The 12,231-nt window shown below is 40.9% G+C and overlaps 1 protein-coding gene across 3 annotated transcripts in view; it reads left to right on the top strand.

Annotated features, from left to right (window-relative positions):
* The window catches only part of LOC109032483 (uncharacterized), a 102,250-nt gene that overhangs the window by 81,680 nt on the left and 8,339 nt on the right, over nucleotides 1–12,231 (top strand). For all 3 annotated transcript variants that reach the window (XM_072297068.1, XM_072297067.1, XM_019044640.2), the window contains one exon: nucleotides 4,292–4,408. In XM_072297068.1, coding sequence (XP_072153169.1) covers nucleotides 4,292–4,408 — 117 coding nt within the window. The remainder of the gene's footprint in view (nucleotides 1–4,291; nucleotides 4,409–12,231) is intronic.

Raw genomic sequence — 12,231 nt, 5'->3', positions numbered from 1 at the left:
CCGTCTCTCACTTTGATATAGTCTATCGTTCGTTAGGTGACGCACAAAAGACTTTTCTATCTGAGGCCTTTGTGGGGGCAGACTTGACGAGTCGCAATGTTGCAACATCGTAAAATCTTACAAATATGGGCACACCTCTGCAATTTACTTAAAGGGGAGCGCTCATAAATTAAGGAACGCACTTCTCCGGAATTTTTTGACCCTCTTCTCCCCTTGTAACGCTTTTGTGACGGAGGCCGTTTTCCGATATCACGTAAGAAAATTGCGCAACGCACTCCTTGACCCCCTACCTCTAGAGCGGTACATAATTTACGAACGACCCCAAATTTATCGTTGGGTATGTATTCAACATCGCGAAATATCCTCAGATTTTGCTTGAACGAATGTGCGCATTTGGCGGAGTAATTAGGTAATTTTTGGACGTTTTTCTTGCGAAACGGAACTCAAGGGCTTTTAAATATACACGGAAAAAAATTGCTGATTCAACAATTCAATTGCTAAAAACAGTGAGTGCAATGTTTCAACGCAGATTTTACAACATAAAAATGCTACTTTAACCACCCCCGTGGTTAAATTAGTTTACAATGTGGTTAAAGTAGCATTTTTTTGTTGTAAAATCTGCGTTGAAACATTGCACTCACTGTTTTTAGCAATTGAATCGTTGAATCAGCAATTTTTTTTTACAAGAATGCAATTTGCTATTGAAATTTACAAATTTACCTCGAAATGTAGCTTTCGTTCTATTGCCTAGGAAACCAGGACGAGGCACTATAAAATACGTTTTTGTGTATGCACAAGGGAGGAAAAAAAAATTGAGTCTCTTGCACACCAGAAATCTAGGAAACTAAATGAACTTAGAATGAAAGTAACAACACTACAAAAACCTTGATTACACCTGCAAATTTTCATAAATCGATGGAAGACATGAGGAATGTATCAAAATGTGTGTGCCTCAGGCTGAGGCTTCTTACCTAGATGAAACATATTTTCTTAAATTCATTCCTTATTTGGACGTATTTATGCTGAAAAGAACGATGTGCATATAGGGATTGCATATTGCATAGTTCCCTTTAGCGTAAACACGTCCTTTTAAAATATGAGAGGTTTTTACCGCCTTTTTTCCCTTCAAAATTTGCCAACAAGGAACGGGTGTAGCGGAAATCAACAGCCTTTGCCCGGATTCATGAGGAGTGTGACGTCACGGCGGGAAAACTTGGCGGGACTTTAAAGACGAGAAAAGGCACGTCTCACGTGTCACACGACACTAAGCAAAGATATTTAAAGAGTGCTCTCGGAAGGAGGTGGAGGTTGGTAATTGAAGAAACTGTCTATTTATCTTGCCGGGGGATAAGATAAAATGTTCATTCTGCTGTGACAGGAGAAGGAAGAACCCATTAAAAAGCTAAAATGTTTGTTTATCTGATTGAAGGTACCTTAAAGTTGACTGTGATTTAAGCTTATAATTTCTAAGGGCGTTGCAAGACACATAATCGTGCCAAGCAACGTTCTGATGTGAGGGAAGCTCTTCAATATACAGGAGTACAGAAAGCTCTTCAACTTGCGCTGGAACCCGCGGAACTTTAAACCTGTGACAGGCTACGTCAAAGTAGTTTTTATGGCCATTATTTTATTCAGCCATAACAAAAGCAAGCCTTAGGTGCCTTTCAATTTGTTTTCAATTGCTTTCTATTGTTGTAATTTTTGGACTATCTTGCCCCAACAAGGTGCAGAATCAACCTTTCTGAGTTGTGATATAGGTAGTCATTACCTATTTTGTCTGACCTTCAGGCTCATTTCTATTGACTCTATCCCTATTTATTCCAAACTTTTCTCATTTGTCACAAATACCCCGGATATGCTGATTCAATCAGATTGCCATCAATTATTCCACATTTATCACGAAATGCACTAGGAAATTCTTCCATCGTAAATTTTACCGTAAACACTTGTGTGCTCCACTTTACTCGAGTAAACCACGGTTTTTCTGTTAGCGGGAGGCGTGAATTAACGAAAAGGTACCACAAAGTATTTTCTATGCCATGAGTTGAATTTGTAAAGTTTGGATGTGTCCATCGTATTCTACGTATAATTTCGATGAGAGAACATAAAACATACAGGGTGATCCAAAAGTCCCGCACGAGGCATCGCCCATCACCCCTGTAACTTTCGAACAAATAGAAATGGAGACTTGGAATTTTTGGGGTGCTCCTAAATCAAAGAAAACAACCTTTGGGACCCTCAAAATTTTGAAGGGGCCACTCCAAAAAGGGGCTGAAACCTTGGGGGTTTATGGGGTGGTGTTTGAATTTTGGGTCAACTTGTACAGGGTGACCCAGGGTTAAACAGCCAGACTGCAGGGGCCGTAAATTGAGATTTCGATTTTTTTAGATACTTTATCAATTCAGGACATAAAAGTACAGGGGAGTGCGAATTTTCATAAGATTTGATTCACAACCGTTGCCAAAAGTCAGGAAAAACGATTTACTCTCCGAAATTTTTAGGGGCCGCAGCTCCAACGGGGGGCACTTTTGAAAAAAACTTACAATAAATAAAGTAAATTACATTAAATAAGTACAACCAAAAAGTCTTATTTTGACCCGGAGTACACGCCCCTGCAGTCTGGCCGTTTAACCGTGGATCACCCTGTATATTGTGGTTTTTAATTTCAGTTACCCTATCTAAGTGGTCCATTCTATCCTCCCCTTTTTATCTGTGAGAAAAACTTAAGAAGTTGAGGGCTGACAAATTCACCTGTTTGCATGAGAGTCGTTAACTTTGCACAAGTACTTATCTCGCCGCTGGAAAGTTCCCTCGACATAATTCATCTTGCGAGACTTGCGGACGCTCCTCTAGAAACACCATTCATCTAAAAATGAATCACATGCAGCTTTCGGAATTCGTCACCGGTTTATTAGCTATTCAAATCACTTGACACTCTCCGGGGAGTTTTCGCGCCTCGGGGTTGGTTCCGTTAATCGGAGCACCGACTGCCACAGCGAGGTGCAAATTCGCTGAGTCCTGCCATTAGTTTCCGCCGGTCGCAAAACACCCACACCTTTCCCCGCAAAACCCCTTTTTAGTCTATTTAAATAGAAGCTTCGACTTGGCTTCTTTCTTCATTTTATGTCTAGTTTCTTTTCACCAGTTTTCGCGATTCGCAAAACACCTATCTTGAATTGCATTTTCTGTCTATCTAAATAAACGCTCCGTTCTTTCAGATTTTTTTATTTTTTATTTTTTATTTCATGTTTATTAGTTTGTTATTATTAGTTTCAACGATTGCCAAAAACGCTCACACCTCTCTCCCCAAATTCTATTTTCAGTCAATTTAAATAATGTTTTTTTTTTTTTTATTCTTTTATTTCTTTTTTTTTATTCTTTTTTTTTATTCTTTTATTTCTTTTTTTTTATTCTTTTTTTTTTATTCTTTTATTTCTTTTTTTTATTCTTTTTTTTTTATTCTTTTATTTCTTTTTTTCTCTTCTTTATTATTGATGGGGTAAGGCAAGCAGCCCCTCCCAGTGGAAATAAAATACTGAAAAAACAACGTTTTGAAGTCGAAAATATCAATTTTCAGTCTCTGATACTAGTTGCCCCCCCCCCCCCCCCCCACTTCATAGAAAAATTTCGTCGAGATTTCAGCCGTGCTTTGAATTATCAATTATGATATCACGGTCTGAAACAGATCATTTCTAAAGCTGGCGTTGGCGCTGGCTAAATTCATGCGTGTTCTTCTCGAATGCGTTCTTCCTCTAATTTGTTGAAACTTTTTTCCAAAGATCAATTTTTGGATTTGTGAGCGTCATTTGCGCCAAAAGATGCAATATTCACTGTTTTAAAGTAGGGTCAGCTCATTTACTGAAGGAGGTCTCAATCCTGAAGTCCGTTTCTTGGGCATATGGTAACATATTGAAAGTGACCCTCCCAAAACATGTATCCCGTTTGCGATGCGTTACCTGAAATCTCCACTCCTATTTTTTTCTTCCTTTCCCCCCCCCCCCCCCCCCCCTATTTTTTATTTTTATTATGTAAAGAAACTCAACATCATTCCTTATAATTTTCTCAGAATTTTCTTCACACAGAGAAAAAAATCGCGACAGTTTTTACGAGGCGCCGTTGATTAGTTTTCTATCGAAAAAATGAGGTAAGTACCTATGACGTGAAGTCGGTAATGTCGCAAACCTAGATATACTTGGTTTGAGAGTTGAACACTCGATAAGTTTATGTTACTCTATGGATTTACAGGAATATATTCACCTTAATTTAATCTCCTTTTTTTTCTGTTCTTCAGGGTAAAGCGGCAACAGCCTGGCTTGAGAAGGAAAAAAGAGGAACCTCTTATTCTTTTGACGAGCATAGACCACGACACTCCTCCGATCCTCATCGAAAATGGTCGCGCAGACATAGGGTGAGTGTAGAGGCGTCACCTCATTCTTTCTCATTGAGTTACCTCTCTTATGTTTTGAACCTGAATGTGCCCCACCTTAAAAGTTGCCCGATCACTCCACCGGGAGGGGGGGAGGTGGTGGTATAATTTTAGCAATAAGCTGGACCCAATATTTTGTGTCGGCTTACATGAATTCAGTCGCAGCAACAAGTAGTTGGTAACATTACCTCACTCGGGGTAGTGCCAGAGTGCTAACCTCTAGTACTTAGCAGCGACTGGAAGACAATAGGATTATGTAAGAGGGTTTCATCACTTTGTTTGTTGGTTGCATTATTTTCAAAGAAATACATCATAGATCAAAAAGTGGCCTGACCATGTCTACCGAAGAATCGTCTAACGAGGCACAGGGCTTACCAAATCTGTCAAAAGAATTGATCTCACGGGGGAAAAAAGGTTCAAGGGTTATCCCATGAATGTATGGTACCAACCCCAAATCGTTGGATGTTAGTAACCTAATTTATTGGGGTGCGACCACAATTAATTAGAGATGCCCATATTATCTAACAAACCCTTCTTCCTTTTTTCCGTGCTTGATATGACTTGGTTCCCTTTCTGTCCAAATGTAGTCCTCTTTTCACTGAGTATATATATGGCACTGTAGTGTATGCTTAAATCATGTTTTTTTCGTGGGCAGATTATTTGCCCTCAATATCAAGTTTGGATGAAATTTAATATTGTTCATCCAAAAAAAAGACCTCGACCTCCACTCCATAAAGTAATCGATAGTGCTGTAGATGGTCTTATTATTATTATTAAATATATATTACCACTGTACACCAATGTGAGTTGGGTTGCTTTATTCCCTTATACAGGTGCAAAATTATTCTATTGCATAGAGGATGCATAGAGATAATGTAAATAGGAAAGCTGGCGCCATGTTCTTCTAGTCGACGAGTTCCGAGCCTAGTGCGTGCGCCGAGCTTCGGTCACTTTTTCGATACATTTTCGATCCAAAATGGCGATGTAGAATACGTAATAATTCTTATCATCTGTGTTTACATCAGATGGCCGGGTCCTCGTGTATCGAAAACAATCGATTATGTATCGAAAAAGTGGCCCGGCGTTACACAGGAGTCTCGGAATTCGGGACCTGGAAAATGCTCAAATAGCTCTCCCATTTACATTACGACTCTATGTGCTCTATGAACTATTCTGCTCGACTCTTTGCCACAAGCTGCATCTACACCATATTCGATGGATCGAGAATAAATAGAGATTATCAATCAATTCTATTCTCTATTTTCGACTTTTTAGGCTCTTGAGCCTCGTTAAGAATGACCGATTCAATTGCCTAACAGTATCCACGACTCTTGTTTTCTTTTCGAATCGACGCGGGTGAGTCTAACCTACTTTCACGGAGGAACCCGAGAATACCGGAATAAACATAACATCCTCGTCCCTTTTCGTCGAATTGCCGAGTGAGACCCTCATCAGGAAAATTATTCTGGCTCGTAGCGCACCCTTTTTCACGCCTCTCATCCTCATCCCCGTTCCGAACGTGCTGGCGCGACGCGGCGCGTGTGTCACTGAAAGCGAGCAGTGGCGTCCAAATTTTCCAAATCGAGTATCCTTCAAAATTCGACCGATCTAATTTAAACGAACCGTCTAATTTAAACGAACTGACTAATTCAGCTAAATCAGCAAAATTCGTCTTTAGTATGAAAACCAAAATTAAATAGAATAAAGTCGTAAGTAACTGCGTGAAAAGTGACGTCATTTCAGGCAGTAAATTAACATTATTTTGCGAGAGAACTATGCATACTCCTGTGTGGAACAAAATAGTACTTTTTCCTGCAAATTGGTATGCCTTTCGATCGCCAGAGGAAGAAGGAGAATAAAAAAAAGAAAGAAGTAGAAAAAGAGTGAAAAAAGGGGGAGGAGGGGGGAGGGAGAAGAAAAGAGGACGAAAAAGAAGAAAAGGCGAGGAGGAAGAACAAAGAAGGATCGCCTTCAATTTTTAGTGTAGGCCGCACGAGCTCCCGCATGGCCGAATCGGGGATGCAATCGTGACATGGCACACACGAGTAAAAGCTTTTTGCCAAACGGATGGATCGAGATAGCATTAGATTGGTAAGCATCGATGGAAGTAGATAAACATGAATCGATCGAGGTTCGATTTTATTTTTCCATTTCATCATGTCAATTGACACAATCCCGGTCCATCGCACGGTGGATCGAGTCCATCAGAGAGGTCGGACACAACATTCTCGACTAAAACCGCAAATTTTGATGCTTAATTCGTCACATTTTAAATTTTAAGGGGTGCCTCTAGAGAAAAATTTTACGAGGAAACTAACGGGGCCACTTTTAAGACCGTGACGTTTTGTTGCAATGGAGTCATAAGGTTTTGAAGTTTCCAAATTTTGTCCGACCTCTCCTATTGACTCGTTCCATTCTGCATCGCTCCGGTTAATCCTAGGGAATTACTCAATAAATGAAGTGAGCGAGTTCTAAATTAATAATATATGACGAAGCATCCAGAACCGTGACTTCAGTCATGGGCTTTTTCCTAGTCTCATATTGTCGAAGATAGAGTTCGTCATCGTTTAATGATACCAAGAAATTTTCCGACAGCCTTTTGGGTGAGGATTGACAATTTTGTGCACAACGGCAAATTCGTTGAATAAAAACCGCCCGGACGCTACTAGATCCAGTTCTGCTTGACTTCATTTATGTCTCATTGCTCTCTCCGGTAACACGGCAGTACCATCAGCAATAGTTTTTAGCGTAGGTAAGCGAAGAATATCTGGGAACGCATTGACGATCGCACCACGTCTGTGGTAAGGACTACACTGATGTGCATATCGTGTTGCATATCGGCGCTAATTGAAGGAGTTTCTATTTTATACAGTCAAAGATAAAATTCGTCGATATTCAATCGCCCGAACAATTCGTAAGAGTATTTTGGATGAGTATCGACAATTTTACGAAGAACGGAGGATCCATTGGATAAAATTTACCGTTCGGACGCTCCTAGATCCGTTTCCTCGACGTTTTATACCTACACTTACTTTTCTCTCCAATAACACGAGAGCTTCTCTCCCGCCGCACAGTGGATCGAGTCAATTAGAAAGGTCGGACATTATTTCTTTGATTAAAACTACAAATTTGTATGTTTATTTCGTCACGTTTTAAATTTCAAAGGATGCTTTAAGAAGAAAATTTTACGATGAAACAAATGTAAACACTTTTAGAACCTCAAAGTTTTGCATAAACGGAGTTATAAGCGTTTAAAGTTTCCGAATCTTGTCCGACCTCTCCTATTGACTCGATCCACCGTGCGCCGCCGCTCTTCCCCGTTTTGATGGAGGCTCGCTTCACACTGTCACGCACGACGACGTGAGTACGTGACGCTGGGTCGCGGTCGCAACGTGGACGATCCGCGATCGACGGGCCGAGAAACGATGAGCGCCGTCCTTTGCGTTGACGAATCACCATGTCGGAAGTCAATTGCATAATTGATGAGACCACCGAAGTGAGAAACAAGCTAATGGCCGCCGCACACGACGAATCATACACCCGCTTTTAAAAAAACATAGATATATAGCGCCTCTTGCCCTATCCAAGCTCAAGCGAGTCATAAAAAATAAAAAATAATAAAAAAAAAAAAAAAAAAAAAAAAAAAGTGTTTGCATTTCGAGCATCTTGGATTTTTTTTGATGATGCACAGTGGATCGAGTCAACTGGAGAGGTCGAACATGACATTTTTAACTATAACTGCGAATTTTGATGTTTATTTCGTCACATTTTAAAACTCAAGGGGTGCTTTTAGAGGAAATTTCCACGAAGAAACTAATGAAACCACTTTTAGAACCTCAAAGTTTTGTATAAATGGAGTTATAAGCATTTAAAGTTTCCAAATTTTATCCGACCTCACCTATTGCCTCGATCCACTGTGTGACGTAGGTCGGTACGGATGATTTTTATCATTGATTTTCTTGGAAATGGTGTAGTTTAGAGACGCCCTGATGGTGAAATCACCTAGCACGAGGACTAGGCAACCTTTTGGCCTCGCATCTGCGAACCGGCCGAAGTTTTTCCTCAATCCGTGAACTGGTCAGCCAGTCCCTGAATTGGCCGGTCAAAAATCTGAACATCAGGCACCATGTCAGCCTAAAACGTAACCAATGAAAATGCGGTAGAGCCTTCCTGTACCAAAAATACTGGCTATTCCCGTGCATTCCTGAAGAGGTGAGAAAAGCGGAAATGCTTTTAATTTTTGAACATCCAACATGCACATCCATAGGACGTGAATAGGATGCATCAAGGCGCCGTAACCAACTCAATGCAGTCTTTCTAGGTCAAGACACTGACCGAATTATTGGCCTTAGATAGTCTGGCCTCGTGTCACTAACTGACGATATACTCTTCCCCATTAACTCAGCTATGCAGGTGCAACAACTGGCATTGAAGTGAGAAAAGCGGGAGCGCCTTCAATTTTTAAATATGCAATATGCACATCTGCGGAACACGAATAGTTGCATGAAGGCGCCACGATCAACTCAGCGCAGTCTTGGTGAAGCGGGAGCGCACCCTCAGTTTATGAAAATGCGACACTGACGTTCAAGGTACCAGAAATCAAACTTTTAAAGAAATTTGTTCGAAATCTCGATCGAAAATTCGATTCGAAATCATCGAAATTTTTATTGAAAACTCCCAAAAGAAAATGAAAAAAATGCCAATTCATTAATGCAACCTGTGAATGTATATTGACTGTCCAAGTTTTTATTTGTATACTTCCACAACTCATTAAAAATCTTGCGAAATATTCGTTAGAAATCGGTCACGAAGGGACATTCACTGGTAAGCGCATGGATTTCATTTAAAATTAATGACCGGCCAGGGGCCGGCCGAAATTAATTTTCGGATTTCTGACCAGCCAGTCCGCAGGCTGCCTGCCTATAGTTCACGAACTGGGTGAAAAATTTCTGACAGTCTTCGGGGCAAAAAAGTTGCCCAGCGTCCCGGAACTGGGCAATTTCACCAACGGGATCTGACAAAACACATTTCGAAACGATATCTATCTTCATATTCCCATTGCTTGCATTGCACCGACAATGAGACTTGAGGCCGTCCTTAAATTACGTAATCCACTTTCCCCGATTTTTTGACCCCATCCTCCGCCCCCTATGTCACTTTGGTACATGTCACTCACCTCTAAACCCCTCTCCGCATGGATGTGCGTGACGTAAATAATGGGTGGCCTCTTAGTGGTGGAAAAGGAGGAGTAAAGGGTCCCCCGTCCGTCTGGAAAAAAGGAAAAAGGCAGGAAAACTCGCGGAAATGTTTGGTCCATTTTCGGAGTCGAAAATCTGAATAAAATCTCCAGTCACGGAAAAAAGAAGTAGGGCTAGTTGGACGATATGGGAATTTCCAATTAATTGTGGTCGTATCCTAATAAAGTATAGGTTACTAACCCAAATGTAGCGATACTACCACAATAATTGAAAATGCCCATATCGACGGTGAAACTACCAAACCACGTATCTCGTTTGCGGTGTTTAAAAATCTACGCTCACATTTTATTTTTTTGAAGTTGACCAAATCAATATCATTCCTTGAAATTTTCACGGAATTTTCTCCGCACAAAGAGGAAAAATCACAGAAATTTTCAAGACTGGATGTTAAGTAGTTTTTCATTTAAAAAATAAAGTATGACAGGAAGTCTGCGACGTCGCAAACCGAGATACGTGGTTTGGTAGTTTCACCGTCGATATATCGTCCATCCGACAAATTGGAATAGTATTACAATTTTAGGGAAAAACCGCTAACACTTTTTTCCCGTGGTCAATTTCTGGTTGGATACTGATCGCGCGTCGGTAGTTCGGGGAAAAGGGGGGGGGGGGAGGGGGTGGTTCCAAACCGATAGCTCATCGAGTCGCGGCAACAGTGGTGATCAATTACGGGGGCTTTTACACGTTGGCACCCCCCTCAGCTCCTCCCCTCGCCTCCCCTCCCCCCGCCAACAACCATCACTTGAGCGATGACTCGGTGGTCTAAACTACTCTCATCCATTATTCAACTTTCTCACGAATGTCTGTCATTTCTCTGCGCCGTGCCGTGCCGCACCACGTCACGTCACGGCGCGCTTTCGGGACTCGGGAAGGGCGAGTATCACGTCCACGAATAAAACTAGCTTACGGAAGTTCAACTTGAGCGGGTGGCGATTTTGTCACAGTCCGCTTCCGGCGGCGTCGCCGAATTTGGCCGCGGATCTACCGCGCTCCCGGAAAGAAGAGCTAGAGTCCCTTCATACTGAGAGTCAAGACAACGCCCCTCATGGAGTCACAAACGGGAATAAAGATTACACAAATTGAACGTTTTTCGTAATCTTTGATCGGCTCATTCTTAAATTCCTTTCTCCGTTCCTTCTCTCATTCCGTTTGTTCCTTGTCGAACCCGAAATTCCTCGGTCCATTCCAGATTATAATCTTTGCAATTGGTGAAAATGTAATCTTTATTCCCGTTTGTGACACTGTGAAGGCCTAAAACCCGGTTGACCAATCAGAAATGGATTCGCATTGTCTTGACTCTCAGTATAAAGGGACTCTAAGAAGAGCGAGTGTGGAAATGAATTCGAGAGAAAATGGACCTGGTAGCGTCCGAGTCGAAAATCGTATTCGACGAATCTTCCGTTCTCCAGAAGATTGTCGGTCATCATCCCAGAGGCTCTTAGAAATTGAATCGGTGAGAGTGAAAACAAACCAGCTTGGAAAAATGAAAATGTTCCAGAGACACAAAAAACTTTGCAGTTTGGTGAAGAAGTTGGTATATAAGACAAGCTTTTTGATGCCGAAGGAATATTACATTGGAACACTTCAATGGCCCAAGTTGACATAAAATAATGCGCCATCTTCAATGGCTTCAATGAAAGTTGGGCATCTTTCATGTTTGGGCATTTCTCAGTTTCTGCGTTGGTGTGTTTTTATTCTCACAGATTCAATTATACGAACGATCGAAATGATTAAAAAACAACGCTTTTTATCTTCGATTATAAAAAGAGGGTCATTTACCTATCATTTCATATTAGATGAAAAAACAGTAAGTGTTTTGTTCTGCACGATTGCGTTGTTATGTTTTGAACACTCAAGCAAAAAGGGTAGGGGTGCATTTTACTCAAAACAAGCAATAGGTGCAGCTCTGCCCTCGCAAAATAATTTGGACTCCCTACTTTTTTTCTGAAATGACGTGAAGTTTTGCGCACTTACTACTCTCTCTTAACCCTCGTTTTTTAGGTACAAATGGGACGAATTTGGCTGTTTTTACTGAATTGGTTAAGTAATTTAAGTTGGAGCAATTTTACTCTGAAGGAAATTTGATTTAGAAAATGTTTGCATCATCGATCTCTACAATAACACGGCAGAGATTCCGGAAGAAAAACAAATTAAATGCCAGTTAGCAAAGCGGGATCACCTGTTACCATCCACGGAGAAGACCTTAATCCACAGATGCAAAATTTCCAGCAGAGCGATTTCAGTCGAGTTGTGTCGGAAATTAGGGGATTGTTGGAGCCCCGTCTTATAATTCGATGAATAGGTTCCTGTGTCAAAAGAGGGGTAAAATTCATCATAACCAGGCAATCTTTTGCCATGATCAGGACAAACGGTAGAGTCTCAATTTTCCGCAATTTGGCTTATCCTCGGGTTTTTTCAGTGACAGTTCAGTACTTATCCCTAAAATACTCCTGAAACACTGTAAATGATGAAATAAATGAAGCAACGGATGCTAAAATAACTTTTTTTCATGTAAAATGTATTAATTTTTTACCAAAAATTACATTTCCT

Source organism: Bemisia tabaci, chromosome 2, assembly GCF_918797505.1.
Source record: "Bemisia tabaci chromosome 2, PGI_BMITA_v3".
Taxonomy (NCBI): Eukaryota; Metazoa; Arthropoda; class Insecta; order Hemiptera; family Aleyrodidae; genus Bemisia; species Bemisia tabaci.
The sequence above is the reverse complement of the archived record's forward strand: the minus strand, read 5'-3'. Positions and strand labels throughout refer to the sequence as shown.